General features: G+C 49.1%; 1 protein-coding gene across 1 annotated transcript in view; it reads left to right on the top strand.

Moving 5' to 3' along the window:
* The window catches only part of PCP4L1 (Purkinje cell protein 4 like 1), a 32,152-nt gene continuing 11,249 nt past the window's right edge, over window positions 1-20,903 (top strand). The window contains exon 1 of the mRNA XM_072114585.1: window positions 1-605. Within this exon, the coding sequence (XP_071970686.1) occupies window positions 597-605 (9 nt within the window). The 5' untranslated portion in view covers window positions 1-596. The remainder of the gene's footprint in view (window positions 606-20,903) is intronic.

The raw sequence follows: 20,903 nt of genomic DNA, 5'->3' as shown, positions 1-20,903 counted from the left end.
CATCACAATGCTTTTATCCCCTGCTTTACCCTTTCCTCCCCAGGCAGGAGCCCACATGACAGGAGACAGGGGAGCGCTCGGCCCTTTTATCCTCCCCCGGAGAGAGTGGAAGATGGCGGCGTGCCAGGCTCAGCATCTGCCCCTCCAGCTGTTATAATCCTCTCCCTCCTCATCCTCCTCTCCAGAGCCCAGGGATTAACTCCTGCTGCTCCGCCGCCTCTTCCACTCCTCCTGTGCTGGGGATTGTCAGCTCTTGGGGTTCTGTCAGTGTAATCCTCTTAGGACCAATGATAAAAGACTACATCATTAACCCTGACCTTGCTGCAGCACCCCCTGAGCCTCTGTGTGCGGGCTGGGAAGCAGTGAGGGGGTTAATGCTGGCTGCACCGGGCACCGTGCGCTCACCGTGCAGCCACTCAGCGCCCTTTTTTGGAAATGCAGCAAATGAGTGAGGAGATTCCCATTGGCTGCCAACAGCTGTCACTCAGGCACCGGAGGGATATATATATTTATATACATCGCAGTCTATATAGGAGAGCGCGGGAGAGAGACAGCGCATCCCAGAGGCTGCAGCACGGAGCAGACACAGCAGTACCATGAGTGAGGTGAGTGGCTTCACATTCCAGACACATCTCAATGCAGCGCACTGCCAGGGGTTAAATCACTGCCCAAAATCCGAGAGGTCCCCCGGCTAGAGAGGACGGGCACAACTTTTATAGGTCTGCAGGATAGTAATGGCAGCCAAGGACGAAACAATTCAGCCACGAATTAGTTAATTAGGACGAGAAAAACGGCAAAATATTTAACAAAGCGTAAAATAGCGCCCCAAAATGTGAGAGTCCATCCCGAAATCTAAACTGATTAGAATAATGTGATGATTTTTGAGCGTAAGTGTTTAAAGGGACCAGTGTGGTAGTGCGGCACCTCCATTGTACACTGTAACGACTCCTGCAGCAGTGTACAGTACAGCATGTGATTGTCCATAGTGAGTACAGATCATGTAGTAGATGTGACCTGCAGTCCTATGTAACACCACAGATAACACAGTGATATCTCTGAGTACAGATCATGTAGTAGATGTGTCCTGCAGTCCTATGTAACACCACAGATAACACAGTGATATCTCTGAGTACAGATCATGTAGTAGATGTGTCCTGCAGTCCTATGTAACACCACAGATAACACAGTGATATCTCTGAGTACAGATCATGTAGTAGATGTGTCCTGCAGTCCTATGTAACACCACAGATAACAGTGATATCTCTCTGAGTACAGATCATGTAGTAGATGTGTCCTGCAGTCCTATGTAACACCACAGATTACACAGTGATATCTCTGAGCACAGATCATGTAGTAGATGTGTCCTGCAGTCCTATGTAACACCACAGATAACACAGTGATATCTCTGAGTACAGATCATGTAGTAGATGTGTCCTGCAGTCCTATGTAACACCACAGATAACACAGTGATATCTCTGAGTACAGATCATGTAGTAGATGTATCCTGCAGTCCTATGTAACACCACAGATAACACAGTGGTATCTCTGAGTACAGATCATGTAGTAGATGTGTCCTGCAGTCCTATGTAACACCACAGATAACACAGTGATATCTCTGAGTACAGATCATGTAGTAGATGTGTTCTGCAGTCCTATGTAACACCACAGATAACACAGTGATATCTCTGAGTACAGATCATGTAGTAGATGTGTCCTGCAGTCCTATGTAACACCACAGATAACACAGTGATATCTCTGAGTACAGATCATGTAGTAGATGTATCCTGCAGTCCTATGTAACACCACAGATAACACAGTGGTATCTCTGAGTACAGATCATGTAGTAGATGTGTCCTGCAGTCCTATGTAACACCACAGATAACACAGTGATATCTCTGAGTACAGATCATGTAGTAGATGTGTCCTGCAGTCCTATGTAACACCACAGATAACACAGTGATATCTCTGAGTACAGATCATGTAGTAGATGTGTCCTGCAGTCCTATGTAACACCACAGATAACACAGTGATATCTCTGAGTACAGATCATGTAGTAGATGTGTCCTGCAGTCCTATGTAACACCACAGATAACACAGTGATATCTCTGAGTACAGATCATGTAGTAGATGTGTCCTGCAGTCCTATGTAACACCACAGATAACACAGTGATATCTCTGAGTACAGATCATGTAGTAGATGTGTCCTGCAGTCCTATGTAACACCACAGATAACACAGTGATATCTCTGAGTACAGATCATGTAGTAGATGTGTCCTGCAGTCCTATGTAACACCACAGATAACACAGTGATATCTCTGAGTACAGATCATGTAGTAGATGTGTCCTGCAGTCCTATGTAACACCACAGATAACACAGTGATATCTCTGAGTACAGATCATGTAGTAGATGTGTCCTGCAGTCCTATGTAACACCACAGATAACACAGTGATATCTCTGAGTACAGATCATGTAGTAGATGTGTCCTGCAGTCCTATGTAACACCACAGATAACACAGTGATATCTCTGAGTACAGATCATGTAGTAGATGTGTCCTGCAGTCCTATGTAACACCACAGATAACACAGTGATATCTCTGAGTACAGATCATGTAGTAGATGAGTCCTGCAGTCCTATGTAACACCACAGATAACACAGTGATATCTCTGAGTACAGATCATGTAGTAGATGTGTCCTGCAGTCCTATGTAAGATAACACAGTGATACAGATCTGGAGGAGGTTCTGTGCACTCTGTGTATACAGGTTATCATGTTGTACTGTAGTTGCAGTCACTGTGTAGAGTGTGAGCTCCTCAGGCGAGCCTCCTCTTACGTCATGTCACGCATTGCATTGTGTAATCCCGTTAGTTTTGGGGTTTTGAGATTTTCATCTGTTAGAGGTTACGATCTTTATAACTATTGAGTTCCTATGAGCTGGTGGTCGGGGTCTCTGTGCGCTCCTGATGTCCTGCAGTGTAAAGTATCAGCGCCGTTCCCTGTATTATTGTCATTAGCTGTAACTTGTGTGGGGGAGGGGAAGTGACAACTTTTATGGACTCCAGGTCTTTGGTAGCTTTCTTACGTGCAGTACTGCTGGTGACCAGTAGGTGTGTGTTTTATGACTTTTCATTGACTTGTCCATCATGTCTGCCTCTGGCAGGTGAATGGTTAATGCATGTTCTGCTGACTACAAGGTGGGGGGCGTCCATGCCGAAACAAATCACTTACTGCGAGGAGCCGGTGCCTGGAAAGAAGTGCAATTGTATGATATGCCTAGTGCACACATCCAGCCGGAGCTGCGCTCTTAAAGAGACCTACAGGTACTGTGTCCCTGGCCTCCAACAAGTGATCCATCCCCCCGGCCAGCGAGGGGGCGCAGTCACCGGGATCTATCCCCCCCGGCCAGCGAGGGGGCGCAGTCACAGGGATCCATCCCCCCTGCCAGCGAGGGGGCGCAGTCACCGGGATCTATCCCCCCGGCCAGCGAGGGGGCGCAGTCACCGGGATCTATCCCCCCGGCCAGCGAGGGGGCGCAGTCACCGGGATCCATCCCCCCTGCCAGCGAGGGGGCGCAGTCACCGGGATCCATCCCCCCGGCCAGCGAGGGGGCGCAGTCACCGGGATCCATCCCCCCGGCAAGTGAGGGGCGCAGTCACCGGGATCTATCCCCCCGGCCAGTGAGGGGGCGCAGTCACCGGGATCTATCCCCCCGGCCAGCGAGGGGGCGCAGTCACCGGGATCCATCCCCCCTGCCAGCGAGGGGGCGCAGTCACCGGGATCTATCCCCCCGGCCAGCGAGGGGGCGCAGTCACCGGGATCCATCCCCCCGGCCAGTGAGGGGCGCAGTCACCGGGATCTATCCCCCCGGCCAGTGAGGGGGCGCAGTCACAGGGATCCATCCCCCCTGCCAGCGAGGGGGCGCAGTCACCGGGATCTATCCCCCCGGCCAGCGAGGGGGCGCAGTCACCGGGATCCATCCCCCCGGCCAGTGAGGGGCGCAGTCACCGGGATCTATCCCCCCGGCCAGTGAGGGGGCGCAGTCACAGGGATCCATCCCCCCTGCCAGCGAGGGGGCGCAGTCACCGGGATCTATCCCCCCGGCCAGCGAGGAGGCGCAGTCACCGGGATCCATCCCCCCCGGCCAGCGAGGGGCGCAGTCACCGGGATCTATCCCCCTGGCCAGCGAGGGGGCGCAGTCACCGGGATCCATCCCCCCTGCCAGCGAGGGGGCGCAGTCACCGGGATCTATCCCCCCGGCCAGCGAGGGGCGCAGTCAGCGGGATCCATCCCCCCGGCCAGCGAGGGGCGCAGTCAGCGGGATCCATCCCCCCGGCCAGCGAGGGGCGCAGTCACCGGGATCCATCCCCCCTGCCAGCGAGGGGGCGCAGTCACCGGGATCCATCCCCCCTGCCAGCGAGGGGGCGCAGTCACCGGGATCCATCCCCCCCCGGCCAGCGAGGGGGCGCAGTCACCGGGATCCATCCCCCCCCGGCCAGCGAGGGGGCGCAGTCACCGGGATCCATCCCCCCGGCCAGCGAGGGGCGCAGTCACCGGGATCCATCCCCCCCCGGCCAGCGAGGGCAGCAGTCACCGGATCCCCCTGGCTGGCGTGGGGCGCAGTCACCGGGATCCATCCCCCCCCCGGCCAGCGAGGGGCGCAGTCACCGGATCCCCCTGGCTGGCGTGGGGCGCAGTCACCGGGATCCATCCCCCCCCCCGGCCAGCATGTTTATCTAAAAGACAGTTGATTAATAGAGTCCTTTCATCTACATCAGCAGAGACAGCAAATGTTTATCCTATGAGACCGCAGATTAATAGACTCCTCATGTCCATCCATAGAGACAGCGCACTACTAGTGAGACGGCTCATGTACATCTATAGAGACAGCGCACTACTAGTGAGACGGCTCATGTACATCTATAGAGACAGCGCACTACTAGTGAGACGGCTCATGTACATCTATAGAGACAGCGCACTACTAGTGAGACGGCTCATGTACATCTATAGAGACAGCGCACTACTAGTGAGACGGCTCATGTACATCTACAGAGACAGCGCACTACTAGTGAGACGGCTCATGTACATCTACAGAGACAGCGCACTACTAGTGAGACGGCTCATGTACATCTACAGAGACAGCGCACTACTAGTGAGACGGCTCATGTACATCTATAGAGACAGCGCACTACTAGTGAGACGGCTCATGTACATCTATAGAGACAGCGCACTACTAGTGAGACGGCTCATGTACATCTATAGAGACAGCGCACTACTAGTGAGACGGCTCATGTACATCTATAGAGACAGCGCACTACTAGTGAGACGGCTCATGTACATCTACAGAGAGCGCACTACTAGTGAGACGGCTCATGTACATCTACAGAGACAGCGCACTACTAGTGAGACGGCTCATGTACATCTACAGAGACAGCGCACTACTAGTGAGACGGCCCGTGTACGCCCGTATAGACAGCTGAGTACTAGAGGGACCACTACAACTTTAGAGACAGCTGAATAATGGAGAGACTGCTTGTGCGGCCCCGGCGGTCTCTTTTATCTTGGCCCAGGTCCGGGGTTGAGATGTTATTTGAGGATTTCTGGTGAGGAGCTTTGCCCTTTGTCCCTGCCTTGTCTGTGATGCGCCTCTAGGGGGCGCAGGTTGTGTGCGGAGGCTGCCCCCTGCCTGGGACTTGTGGTGCGGCTATGCAGGGGATGTTTTCTGGGAATCAGTCTTTGCCGTTTTCAGGAATTGGCTCGGGAGCTTCTCCTGCTGAACGCTCTGGATGTAATTATCCGTGACCGCTCTATTTCTGTTTAGTTATTTTCTGCTGGATGTGATTCAAGTTATTTCTGTTTCCACTGTGAACTTTCCATGTTCTGTACCCCGGCTATGTCCTACATGCTACAGCCAGCAGCACAGAGGATTTCAGCAGAGGAGCATGCTGTGTGGAGGTCACAGGCCGTGGTGAGGTGTGTGCTGGATGTGACGCTTCATACATAGCGCTGCGAGGATACGCGGGAATTATGGGATTCGCTTTTCTCGGTCCATATTAAATGAGCGCGGTAGAAGGCGACGTCTGACAGATCAGATGTTCCCACTCGTCACGTGCGCTGTGCCAGACAGATAAGTGACTCCACTGCATAAAAAGTGGGTGAAAAGATAGAATAAACGCTACAGATACATCTCACCGCCATCTTATCCCAACATACAGTGTTTACCCCTCTACAGGGGGACGGTAAGGAGCTGCAGCATCAATCACACATCACAGGAAGGGAGGGAAGAGATAAGAAACAGGGGAGGTGAAGATAAAGCGGGAGAAGAAGAGGGATGAGGAGACGGATACAGCAAAGGAACAAGAGAGGGAGGAAAGGAAGGAGAGAAAAGAAATGGAGGAAAGTAGAGAGGGAGAAAGAAATGGAGCAAGGGAGAGATGGAGAAAGATAGGGTGAGAGAAAGAGGAATAGAAGACGGGGCAAAGGAGGGAGTGAGGAAGATAGAAACAGATAGGAAAGGGGAGAGGGAGGAATGGAAGGAGAGAAAAGAAAGGGAGGAAAGGAGAGCGGGAGAGAGGAGAAAGAAATGGAGCAAGGGAGAGATGGAGAAAGATAGGGGAAAGGAGGGAGTGAGGAAGAAAGAAAGATGAGAGAGAGGGAGGAAAGGAAGCAAAGCGGGAGAGAAGAGAGACCTAGAGGAAGGAAAAGAGAGAGAAAAAAGAAAGAGAAGACGGAGGGAAAGAGAAACGTGGAGGAAGAGAGAAAGAAATGAAGGGAAGGAGAGAGGAAGAGAGAGAGAAAGGAAGTAGAGACGGGAAATAAAGGAAGAAGAGGATTAGAAAGACAAGAAGAAAAAGAAATGGGATGTAGTTAGAGTGTGTCGGAATAGAGAGGAAGGGAGCGATAGGAAGGAAAAGGAAGGAATGGTTACAAAATGAGAAGAAGGAGGAAGTCGATGAGAGACACCCAAAAAAGGGAGGAAGGAAGTAAAAGTGCGGAGGGATTGAGAGGCAAAGGTAGAGAAGAAGAGGAATGAAGGAAAGATGGAAATAGAACAAGGAAGAGCGTAAAAGGCAGGAAAGAAAAAGTAAAGAAAAGCTCGGAAGAAGAGAGAAGCAGGAAGGAGATGTATGAAGAGGGACAAAGGAAAATAAGAAACAATAGAGAATACATTGGTAATGGTGAAGGAAAGGACATGGAGGAGAGGAGAGATGTGAGGGGGGGATGCAGACATGCTGCGGTGGACATGGAGAAGGAGGGAAAGTTATAGTAAAATGTGGATGGGGAGATGAAGGTGAAGATGAAAGTCATGGAAAAGAACGGAAGGAAAGATGGAGATTTGTAAGGAAGTGATGTTGGAAAAGGAAAAAGAGAGACAAAGGAATGAAACGAGGAAGATGGAGTGTATGAGGGACATGAGATGGAGGATGGAAGGATAGGAAGTGGATGAGATCTGTAGACGGTGGAGTAGAGGCTGCGGGGGGGGGGTGTAAGTGGAGAGTGAAGGAGATGGATGGAGGGGCTGCAGCGCCTGGAGGGGGGAGTACACGCATTATTAAGCTATAAGAGAGCTCTAGGGATGAGTGAGAAGGTTGGGGGGAGATGCAGTAATTATGAGAGATTTCCAGGCTGAGGTGTAGGGGGCTCTGCGTGTTCCCAGCCTCATGATGTGCCGCTCTCAGCGGAGAGAATAATGCGGGATTAATGGCCGATCCTTCCCGCTCCCTCACGCTGAGCTCTATTCCCACAGCTTCACGGCAGCCATCATCTAAGAGAATATCTCAAGATCCGTCAACTCCGCTTTCCCTGCGCCTCTCATTATCCCGCAGCAGGATTCCTCCTCCCTATAGCGCTCGCCTGTGACCCAGTAATGCCAGGAGCGGTGAGGGGGGTCAGACTGTCTGTAATTAGATTAAATACCTCCATATACACAGGACACAGTCCTCATCCTAGGGGGCACTGATGGGGTCTGACACCATAAAGATGTCCTACTAACCATATAGGACTATTGGTACTTGTTTTATCCCAGACTCCTCGTATGTCATCCTCCAATTACATCTCAATCCTACAAGGATCGATAAACCTCCCGAGAGCCGAGTGCGCTGCAGCAGCCATTTCATTTCGCTTTGCCGTGTGATGGCTCCTTGTAATATTTTCCTTGCTGCAGAATAGCTTATTTCTCAGTGTAATTAATGTACAATCCGCTGGGACCCCACTCAATCACTTAGCGCAGGGGTCTGCTCCTCTCATTACCCGTGCACCCCCCCTCCCACCATCTACACGACCTATGGAGATGATTTAATAACGCCATTTGTCGTGCTGTAGAAATGATTGCTTATTGATCCGCTCCACACAGTCTCTCCAGAAGTAAATTACACTGTGACAGAAATATCAGGCCTGCTCTTGTGGCCGGAAAGAAGATAAACCTCTCCATATAGAGATATCAGGGGCGTAATTCATACCCATGGCGGTACTCATTGCTCCTAAGGGAGGAAAATCTACCCTGCCCATAGAGGGTGCTATATCCCTTATACTATTTATAACCAGCTCTGGATTGGTTACTCATCTGCCTTGGCTTCTCCTGGTCCTTCCATGGATTTCCTCAAATCTCTTTATCCTGGACTTTTCTTATTCCCTTTACGTCTTTTCAGTCCGGTTCTCTGCTCACAACAATAAGTTGGGACATCTTATATCATCTACTAAGATGGGATCGATATAACAACAATTGAGCTACGATATCAACAACCTAATAGATACGGATTTGGCAGAGACGTGTAAGAAGAATCGGGGTTATCGGCAACTAAGTAACGGCATTGGAATTGGATGTTGTCAGCCTGGTTCCTGTCCCTTGCATTAGAAAAGGTCGGCGAAAACTAAGGTTCTCCTTCCATTCGACCCATAATTCAATGCAGCCTCCAACACTATTATAGTGGTATAAATATGTACTTCTATAAAGAGTGATTGGCAGCTCCGCGTGAAGGGCGATGGGGAGGGGGTTGGGAGGTTTATTTGTTCCCAGAGGACCCTATTGCGGAGGTGACTGCTGCGGGACTCCAAGGTCTCCGTTCTGAACCAATATGGCATTAGCGCTTTATTGTTACCGCAGCAACTGGTGTTTCTACGGAAACCGCAGGAGAAACCGCTAAGAAGCGGAGATCAGGGATCAGCGATGTTATATATAGATATCGAGCTCCTCGTAGGACATATCGTCGCAGCGTGTTGATCACAGATCGGGGGCGCCGCTTCCTTTTCCAGGCTTCGTCAGTCACATTGTTAACGTTTTCCGCCTCATGTCGGTTTGCCTGCCTGTAATTAGCGTAGGATTAATTACTGTGTAGTCGCACCTTGTGTCTTTCCTCTGGCACCAGATCACGTTGTGCTGCGCATCGACTCCAGTAAAATAAGTCCGTGGGCAGAAGTGTGTTTAAATCGACAGCCGCCCCCACCTCGTCCGGAGCACGTTCCCATCCAAATAATCAAGTGCTTCTCAAAAGAAGAGATCGATTCCAAGACGCCCCCAGCCATAAGTGATGGTTTGGTAGACTATTTTCTGTATCTGTGTGGAGGCGGAAATAGTAACACTGCTGAGCCTGAGCTCTCCGATTCTTGAATAGAATGATAAAAATACAGTCTACATTGACACATACACACGCGGGACAGTAGAGAGGAAGAAGGAGGTTGGAAACGATGCATGGTTGCCATACTGGGGGTGCGTAAAGCTCGGTGTCAATACAATGGTTGCTGCTTGAAGTGAAGTTGACACTCCAGGTGACAGCATTTTTCTTTGTGAAGGCCCTGAAAACCCCCCTGGGGACAGGGTGCCAAAGAAAAAGAAAGCGTAGCCATCTGTCACTTCCTTTTACGTCACAAGTGATGTCCTTTGGTCTGTGGCAGAAGAAGGTCCTGCGGCACTTCAAACCAGAGGGAGGTGTCGAAAAGTGGCACGACAAAGGAATCGGTACAAGGTATGTGCACTTTGCTGTTTTTTGTCCCTCCTTCACAGGCCTCCACAGTGTGTTCTGGAATTCCCCATAATTCTAGAATTCAGAAGAAATTACATCCTGCATAGACCTTTCCCAACTCTCCGAGTTTGAAGGCCCTGAAAGAGTCTGAGATCACCCACATCCCTTGGTCAAAACCTCAAATCCTCCCAGCTTCCAATCAGACATTGGCCTCGTTGTCAGCCATGGAACAGTCAAGGTGAACCCTCGAGGATTGGGGGTAGCAGAGGGTAAGGAACCTGGCGACCACTAATACCGCCCTTGGACTTCCCAGAAGAAGCCTATGGAGAAGGGTGAGTGCCGGTCGGGAAGAATCTACTGTGAAACCTAAACAGATTATGGAAGTCCCATCTCTCATTAAGTAGACGTTCTGGTCCATGGGACGAAGAGAATACAAATAAGCTGGTACTAGCCCCTAAGGGCACATCGGTTTCAGGAAAAAGGTGAAAGAAAATTAATAAAATTTGGAGGGTATCATTTGTGTGTTTCACATGGCTCAGTGAGCGTTCCTCCATCGCTGGCCGGATGGCACTGTCGGAAGTAAAATTCTCCGTAATAAGTCCACGAGGGCGTCCATGCGTGATTGGAGGCGTCTGTCCCAATGATTCGAGGACGATTAATACCCAGTAATCAGCCGTGATAATCACTAGACGCCGGGCGGCTTTAACCGCAGACGCGGCCTGTACCATTATGAATCACCCCCCGGGCCGCCCAGCGCTGAACACACAGGACGCTGCTAAATTATTCACCAGGCAGTGTCCTATCTCATTAACAGTCCATTAACGAGCGGATGGAAACTCGCTTTACTGGAACGCAGAAAGATTCCTCTCACCGGACTGGAAACGGAGGAGAGAAAAAACCACCGGCCGAATATAAGTGCATCCATCTCATTGTTAACCTCTACGGCAAAACGGAGAGTCACTCGCTTAACCTGCAAACTCATCTTACTATTTATACCGAGCCTTCAGATCAATGAATAGAATGCCAAAGCTGCAGTATACACTGACACTTCAGCTCGTCTTCTGTTCCATAACTGGAAATGGGGTCCTTAGTCACTATAGCCCCCATACTAGATAAGGAGGACCCTTGCCGACATCTCAACCCATCTACTAAAGAAGAATGAGGATTTTGGCTGTCGTCAGCAGAACACCCCACCTCCTGGACTCCCTGGAAGGGAAATAAAACTCATAACGAAAAACAAGAGTCCTAAAGAACGTGACGGAAAGAACAAACCGAGGAATGGGGAACCTTGTAACACCAAGGATACAGTCATAGGGGCTCATTTACTAAGGGTCCGAATGCCGCACTTTCGTCGGGTTTCCCAAATGTTTCTGTTTTGCGCCGAATCGCCCTGAGATTTTGGCGCACGCGATCGGATCGGCGTCGGCTTGCATGCAACAGAAATTGCGGGGCGTGGACGTCGGAAAAACCGCAGAATTTAAACCGCAGAATGCACTGGGAAGAAGATGGTGAACTCCGTCCGACCTCGGTGCAGCAGCGACACAGGAAGGAACTCGGACGCACGATCTTAATGAATCGCGCCAGACCCGAATCCACGTCGGACAATGCACCTCTGGATCGTGACGGGACCGGTTAAGTAAATCTGCCCCATAGAGGTGTATGGATGGAGGACTGGGAGCCCCGTATTCCCAGTTATTAGTCATCTCCCTCATCTCTGCCCCAGTGTGCCACAAGGCTATTCTTGGAACCGAGAGGTGGAAGTAGATAGATCCGAGCTTCAGCACCAGGGACAGCAGCTTCATGGTGGAGGTGTCATTGCACCAGGGACCTGGGTGACATCAGCTGCACCCGGTGTCATGGAAAACCACCCAGACAATGGGGGTCATTTACTAAGGGCCCGAATCGCGTTTTCCCGACGTGTTACCCGAATATTTCCGATTTGCGCCGATTGTACCTGAATTGCCCCGGGATTGTGTCGCACGCGATCGGATTGTGGCGCATCGGCGCCGGCATGCGCGCGACGGAAATCGGGGGGCGTGGCCGAACGAAAACCCGACGTATTCGGAAAAACCGCCGCATTTAAAACCCGAAAAAGTGTCGCTTGGTGACCGCTTACCTTCACCTGGTCCGAGGTGGTGCATTCCGGCGCGTGGAGATGATTTTCAGCGCAGCAGCGCCACCTGGTGGACGGCGGAGGAACTGCCTTCATGAATCCCGGCCGGACCCGAATCCAGAGCAGAGAACGCGCCGCTGGATCGCGAATGGGCCGGGTAAGTAAATTTGCCCCAATGTGTTACATGGTGACCACAATAAAGACCTGCACACCTTATACTTCAATAACATCAGCCTGTATATCATTTGGTAGAGGTAATCACAGCCCTGCCCCCTGCCTGTATATCCTGTGTGAGAGGTAGTCACAGCCCCGCCCCCTGCCTGTATATCCTGTGTGAGAGGTAGTCACAGCCCCGCCCCCTGCCTGTATATCCTGTGTGAGAGGTAGTCACAGCCCCGCCCCCTGCCTCTACATCCTGTGTGAGAGGTAGTCAGCCCCGCCCCCTGCCTCTACATCCTGTGTGAGAGGTAGTCACAGCCCCGCCCCCTGCCTGTATATCCTGTGTGAGAGGTAGTCACAGCCCCGCCCCCTGCCTCTACATCCTGTGTGAGAGGTAGTCAGCCCCGCCCCCTGCCTCTACATCCTGTGTGAGAGGTAGTCACAGCCCCGCCTCCTGCCTGTATATCCTGTGTGAGAGGTAGTCACAGCCCCGCCCCCTACTGATGACATCACTGTGATGACTTTCCGTTGATATAACATTCCGTCCTTATTACATTCCGATACATATAATTCCTCGCGCCTCCTTCTCGCTCTCAAGGTCACCGGCTGATGGGGATTTTCTGTAATTGAGTTGTGAGATGCTGAATTAATTAGACTGTGGGAATCGTCAGCACGTAAATAGGTCATTAAGCCGCAACGAGAGAGAAGTGCACGAGTATAAGGACAACGAGCACCGAGCAAACGGCGAATATGTGCAGTAACCCATGACAACCGCTCTCATCACATACACAGATGATTGGTCGTATACGATTTACTTCCATCCCCATGACTGGCACTTTGAAGCTATTGGGTGGAAACAATGTCGCCCCCTAGTGCCTGGGTTATTATGGCATAGATGAGATGCTCTATGGTTTGTGGTCTGTGCGATGCGGCAGCACTCGCCCCTGGGGCGCCTTATCGCCCTCCAGTCACACTGTACATCTGGCACCGGGAGGCGGGAGATGAGATGTTGGTCCTCAGTGCGAGCGCCGAGGCAGAAACACAACACGGAATTATACTGAGCGAGCGCGTGGCACCGAGCCACAGGAAGAAACCCACAGCCAGAGCAAGCGCCGCAATCATCACCCCATCATTACCACACACCTCACCCCAAATTATCCACAGAGGCACACCCAGGATACACTGCTGTATACTTGTACATAGGGGGCAGTATTATAGTAGTTATATTCTTGTACATAGGGGGCAATATTATAGTAGTTATATTCTTGTACATAGGAGACGGTATTATAGCAGTTATATTCCTGTACATAGGGGGCAGTATTATAGTAGTTATATTCCTGTACATAGGGGGCAGTATTATAGTAGTTATATTCCTGTACATAGGGGGCAGTATTATAGTAGTTATATTCCTGTACATAGGGGGCAGTATTATAGTAGTTATAGTCTTGTACATAGGGGGCAGTATTATAGTAGTTATATTCCTGTACATAGGGGCAGTATTATAGTAGTTATAGTCTTGTACATAGGGGGCAGTATTATAGTAGTTATATTCTTGTACATAGGGGCAGTATTATAGTAGTTATATTCTTGTACATAGGGGGCAGTATTATAGTAGTTATATTCCTGTACATAGGGGGCAGTATTATAGTAGTTATATTCTTGTACATAGGGGGCAGTATTATAGTAGTTATATTCTTGTACATAGGGGGCAGTATTATAGTAGTTATATTCTTGTACATAGGGGGCAGTATTATAGTAGTTATATCCCTGTACATAGGGGGCAGTATTATAGTAGTTATATTCCTGTACATAGGGGCAGTATTATAGTAGTTATATTCCTGTACATAGGGGGCAGTATTATAGTAGTTATATTCTTGTACATAGGGGGCAGTATTATAGTAGTTATATTCCTGTATATAGGGGGCAGTATTATAGTAGTTATATTCCTGTACATAGGGGGCAGTATTATAGTAGTTATATTCTTGTACATAGGGGGCAGGATTATAGTAGTTATATTCTTGTACATAGGGGGCAGTATTATAGTAGTTATATTCTTGTACATAGGGGCAGTATTATAGTAGTTATATTCCTGTATATAGGGGGCAGTATTATAGTAGTTATATTCCTGTACATAGGGGCAGTATTATAGTAGTTATATTCCTGTACATAGGGGGCAGTATTATAGTAGTTATATTCTTGTACATAGGGGGCAGTATTATAGCAGTTATATTCCTGTACATAGGGGGCAGTATTATAGTAGTTATATTCTTGTACATAGGGGGCAGTATTATAGTAGTTATATTCCTGTACATAGGGAGCAGTATTATAGTAGTTATATTCCTGTACATAGGGGGCAGTATTATAGTAGTTATATTCTTGTACATAGGGACAGTATTATAGTAGTTATATTCCTGTACATAGGGGGCAGTATTATAGTAGTTATATTCCTGTACATAGGGGGCAGTATTATAGTAGTTATATTCCTGTACATAGGGGGCAGTATTATAGTAGTTATATTCCTGTACATAGGGGGCGGTATTATAGTAGTTATATTCCTGTACATAGGGGGCGGTATTATAGTAGTTATATTCTTGTACACAGGGGGCAGTATTATAGTAGTTATATTCCTGTACATAGGGGGCAGTATTATAGTAGTTATATTCCTGTACATAGGGGGCAGTATTATAGTAGTTATATTCCTGTACATAGGGGGCAGTATTATAGTAGTTATATTCCTGTACATAGGGGGCAGTATTATAGTAGTTATATTATTGTACATAGGGGGCAGTATTTTAGTAGTTATATTATTGTACATAGGGGGCAGTATTATAGTAGTTATATTCCTGTACATAGGGGGCAGTATTATAGTAGTTATATTCCTGTACATAGGGGGCAGTATTATAGTAGTTATATTCCTGTACATAGGGGGCAGTATTATAGTAGTTATATTATTGTACATAGGGGGCAGTATTTTAGTAGTTATATTATTGTACATAGGGGGCAGTATTATAGTAGTTGGGGGATAGTGAATTCCATGTGTACACGTTGTAGTTTGTTGCCCCCTTGTAGCTCGTGAAATTCTCGCATCACTTGTCCTGTATAATTTTACAAGCAGCCAATAAAACAGAAGAGATAAAATTGTGGGAACGATGGCGGGACAATAAACCGGTAATGGAGACATATGTTCCTGGGCTGATGAGATGCTGAGTTCCCCTTCATCTGCGGCTCCATCACCTCCCGGTAACCTCATCCTAGCAGGTGCTGGTGTCAGAAGGGCCGCATTGCGGATTACAATGAATCCAGATGAGTGGGGGCCCTGCAGCTGCACCTCATACATAGTATAGCAGGGGAGGCGCGGGAGCAGATCCACCAGACACGCACCACGTCTGAATGACAAGACGCACAAACATCTTGCGTTTTGTGTTTTTGTTTTTGTTTTTTTTTTTGTTTTTTTAGTACAATGTGATTGTAGCAGTTTTTATTTTTTAAGATCATTTGCTGAATTGCGACAAGCTGTAAAGCGAGACCACTTGCATAAGGCAATTGCTTACATTGCAATTCCCTAACATAATGGGGCACATTTACTTACCCGGTCCGTTCGCGATCCAGCGGCGCGTTCTCTGCACTGGATTCGGGTCCGGCCGGGATTCATCAAAGCAGTTCCTCTGACGTCCACCAGGTGGCGCTGCTGCGCTGAAGTCCGCTGGAATGCCTCGAAATACACCGGCCTATCCAAGATGAAGGTGAGTGAAATTTTCGCGACACAAATTTTTTTTTAAATGCGGCGTTTTTTCCGAATACGTCGGGTTTTCGTTCGGCCACGCCCCCCGATTTCCGTCGCGTGCATACCGGCGCCGATGCGCCAAATTCCGATCGCGTGCGCCAAAAACCCGGGGCAATTCAGGTACAATCGGCGCAAATCGGAAATATTCGGGTAACACGTCGGGAAAACGCGAATCGGGCCCTTAGTAAATGACCCCCAATATGTGTTGTGATTTTTAATATGTGATTTTTGGAGAACAAGGAGAACTTCAGTGCGGCGGTAACCCTAACCCTATCCATTTCTCACTCCTCGTAATTGCCTGCCCTCCTCACCTCTGCCCCGTCACCTTTTACTCTAATTAATCCTTCTAATAGGATTACATGCTTCCCCCTCTCCGTCCCCCTCCCGCATTAAGTGACTGGCAGTCCTCAGGACAGGAGAATCTTCCATTATTAGTTGAGGATTTTATTAAGCTTCTCAGCGTTGTCTCCGGGGGCTCCGGAGCGTTACTTACAATGATGAGTCCCTCTCGCTCCCGTTACTGGAGGCCTGGCGGCTGGAGACTTGTCCTGTAATGGCCCCATAGCTAAGTGATTCCCTATTATACACCGCGCTTTCAGGTAACTGCTATGGGACAGAGAGAGCTCTTATACTTGTCAGCTATTCTTTCATTTCCAACCTGCAGTTTTCTTTTCCAATAGTTTACATCCATTTGATTCTGGCCAAATATGCAAAAATAATTTATCTAAAATGTGAGTCTGTTCCAGAAACCTGGGATAGTTAGGAACTTTGTAGTACAGATAGTAACAAAGACACACACACACACAGACACACACACTACGAGTACCGTATACAAACACACACACTACGAGTACCGTATACAAACACACACACTACGAGTACCGTATACAAACACACACACACTACGTGTACCGTATACAAACACACACACACTACGTGTACCGTATACAAACACACACACACTACGTGTACCGTATACAAACACACACACTACGAGTACCGTATACAAACACACGCACACTACGAGTACCGTATACAAACACACGCACACTACGTGTACCGTATACAAACACACGCACACTACGTGTACCGTATACAAACACACGCACACTACGTGTACCGTATACAAACACACGCACACTACGTGTACCGTATACAAACACACGCACACTACGTGTACCGTATACAAACACACGCACACTACGTGTACCGTATACAAACACACGCACACTACGTGTACCGTATACAAACACACGCACACTACGTGTACCGTATACAAACACACGCACACTACGTGTACCGTATACAAACACACGCACACTACGTGTACCGTATACAAACACACGCACACTACGTGTACCGTATACAAACACACGCACACTACGTGTACCGTATACAAACACACGCACACTACGTGTACCGTATACAAACACACGCACACTACGTGTACCGTATACAAACACACGCACACTACGTGTACCGTATACAAACACACGCACACTACGTGTACCGTATACAAACACACGCACACTACGTGTACCGTATACAAACACACGCACACTACGTGTACCGTATACAAACACACGCACACTACGTGTACCGTATACAAACACACGCACACTACGTGTACCGTATACAAACACACGCACACTACGTGTACCGTATACAAACACACGCACACTACGTGTACCGTATACAAACACACGCACACTACGTGTACCGTATACAAACACACGCACACTACGTGTACCGTATACAAACACACGCACACTACGTGTACCGTATACAAACACACGCACACTACGTGTACCGTATACAAACACACGCACACTACGTGTACCGTATACAAACACACGCACACTACGTGTACCGTATACAAACACACGCACACTACGTGTACCGTATACAAACACACGCACACTACGTGTACCGTATACAAACACACGCACACTACGTGTACCGTATACAAACACACGCACACTACGTGTACCGTATACAAACACACGCACACTACGTGTACCGTATACAAACACACGCACACTACGTGTACCGTATACAAACACACGCACACTACGTGTACCGTATACAAACACACGCACACTACGTGTACCGTATACAAACACACGCACACTACGTGTACCGTATACAAACACACGCACACTACGTGTACCGTATACAAACACACGCACACTACGTGTACCGTATACAAACACACGCACACTACGTGTACCGTATACAAACACACGCACACTACGTGTACCGTATACAAACACACGCACACTACGTGTACCGTATACAAACACACGCACACTACGTGTACCGTATACAAACACACGCACACTACGTGTACCGTATACAAACACACGCACACTACGTGTACCGTATACAAACACACGCACACTACGTGTACCGTATACAAACACACGCACACTACGTGTACCGTATACAAACACACGCACACTACGTGTACCGTATACAAACACACGCACACTACGTGTACCGTATACAAACACACGCACACTACGTGTACCGTATACAAACACGCACACTACACGCACACTACGTGTACCGTATACAAACACACACCTTGGGGCACATTTACTAAGGGTCCGCAGCCGTGAATCCGTCAGGTTTTTCCCGAATATTTCTGCTTTGCGCTGTATTTCACTGGATTGTGGCGCACGCGATCGATTTTTGCTGCAATCGCGCTGACTTTCGCGCGACAGAAATGGGGGGCGTGGCCACCGGATAACCTGAAGGATTCGGAAAAAACGCAGAATTTAAAAAGCCATTTGTGTCGCAAGATCAAGCACTCACATACACCAGAAAAAAAGCAGGTGAACTTCGGCGGACCTCGGCGCAGCAGCGACACCTGGTGAATATCGGCGCACGGACCTTTGTGAATCCCGGCAGAACCCGAATCAGCGTCGGAGAACCCACCGCTGGATCGCGAATGGACCGGGTAAGTAAATGTGCCCCCTTATCTTGGATCCCAGTAGCAGCTGAGCACATCATAGAAGTAGATAGAAGGAAGCCGAGATGTGGGAATCCTAGTCCTGCAGTCCCCTCCAACTAGTCCCCATTTCCTATCTGATCCCCCGGCTCACATGTGTACTGTGTACTCCATTCTTCTGTTTGTCGGGTCAGGTAGCCGGTCCACTGACACCCTAAGCCCCTTAGCAACTGCTCTTCTTGTAGTTATGCCACTGTCAGTGGAGTATCTATGGTACGTACTTGCCAACATTAGTGAATTTTCTGCAGCACAGCAAATCTGATTTATTCCTGCCTGAAAAGCACCTGGACTTCTTAAAACCTATGGATGGGGCCGTAATGGCCATAGATGGGAGTCATTATTATTTTCTGCCAGTAGTCCCACTGGAGTGGATGCTGTAGGCCTGATCACCCTGCTGTTGTCTGTAACAAAGAAAAAAACAAGTTTTCCTAAGTAAACTATTGTCTGAGCTGGCCTCCTGTGTCTATTTTCTGCCGGAGCAGGTGCTGCTAATGTAAATAAATTACTTTAAATCTGTGTTTACTGTTTCACATCACCTGGTGGTAAGCAGGCTGTCCATTTGGCTGCCAACTCCAGAACATTCCAGAGCCAGACTCCACATGTTTATTACAGGGGATTCTGCCCTGGTTCTGGGTCTTTTGCTGAGATTGTCTTCTGTTCTCGGTCTCCTGACATTGGGGGTCATTTACTAAGGGCCCGATTCGCGTTTTCCCGACGTGTTACCCGAATATTTCCGATTTGCGCCGATTGTACCTGAATTGCCCCGGGTTTTTGGCGCACGCGATCGGAATTTGGCGCATCGGCGCCGGTATGCACGCGACGGAAATCGGGGGGCGTGGCCGAACGAAAACCCGACGTATTCGGAAAAACCGCCGCATTTAAAAAAAAATTTGTGTCGCGAAAATTTCACTCACCTTCATCTTGGATAGGCCGGTGTATTTCGAGGCATTCCAGCGGACTTCAGCGCAGCAGCGCCACCTGGTGGACGTCGGAGGAACTGCTTTGATGAATCCCGGCCGGACCCGAATCCAGTGCAGAGAACGCGCCGCTGGATCGCGAACGGACCGGGTAAGTAAATGTGCCCCATTGTGTCTCTCTGGATAGAGGAGTTGATTGATTGAGCTGGGACATAGCAGAGTCAAGAAGGCTACAGAAAACCTACCTAGACTGTCATTTCAGGGGTGAGGGAGAAAGTTCCAGCCCCAATATTAACAGGGATAGTTTGTAGTCAATAGCCAGCCTTGCTAAAAGCCTTGCATGCCACCGGGGACTGATTTTTAGATTGATGTTCTTTGGTGGACAATTAACAGACTGAGTTGGACCTTTCCGTGTCCTTGTGTGTCCCTGGCCAGTCATTTACAATCCTGGTCCCATACAACAACAGCCTGAGACCATTTTCAGGCGGGAGAATCCTGCACCGCACCCCTCCTTTCTGGTTGTGTCAGAGCCAGCCCTGTCGGGGGTCCCTACTCCAGGAGCCTTCGTTACAACCATCTAGGCCCAAACCATCCAGCCATTCAACCCCTGAACTACTATCCTTGCCCCTTAGACCCAGTTGGACTTGTAGCAGTCCCAGGTGGGTTTGGGTTGTATATGCAGAACATGTAGCTGTTGAGGGTCCACCAGTGTAGGAGGAGGGTTTCGCGTCATGGTCTGGAGTTGGGAAAGTTGCGGGATCATGGATTCCCATCGGGCGGCCCAAGTGCTCTCATGTCCTTTAAGTGTCCAAGTCAGAATATAAGGAGAGACTTTCCCACCAGTTGGGTCGGAGCATGGGTGGGCACAGTATATCTACCAGCATCGTACCACCACCTTCCTCCCAACATCTGTGGACATGTTCCTACCATAATACTGGACAGGGTCACATACTTTAGGCCAG

The sequence above is a fragment of the Engystomops pustulosus genome, chromosome 7 (genome assembly GCF_040894005.1).
Source record: "Engystomops pustulosus chromosome 7, aEngPut4.maternal, whole genome shotgun sequence".
NCBI classification, from domain to species: Eukaryota; Metazoa; Chordata; class Amphibia; order Anura; family Leptodactylidae; genus Engystomops; species Engystomops pustulosus.
The sequence above is the reverse complement of the archived record's forward strand: the minus strand, read 5'-3'. Positions and strand labels throughout refer to the sequence as shown.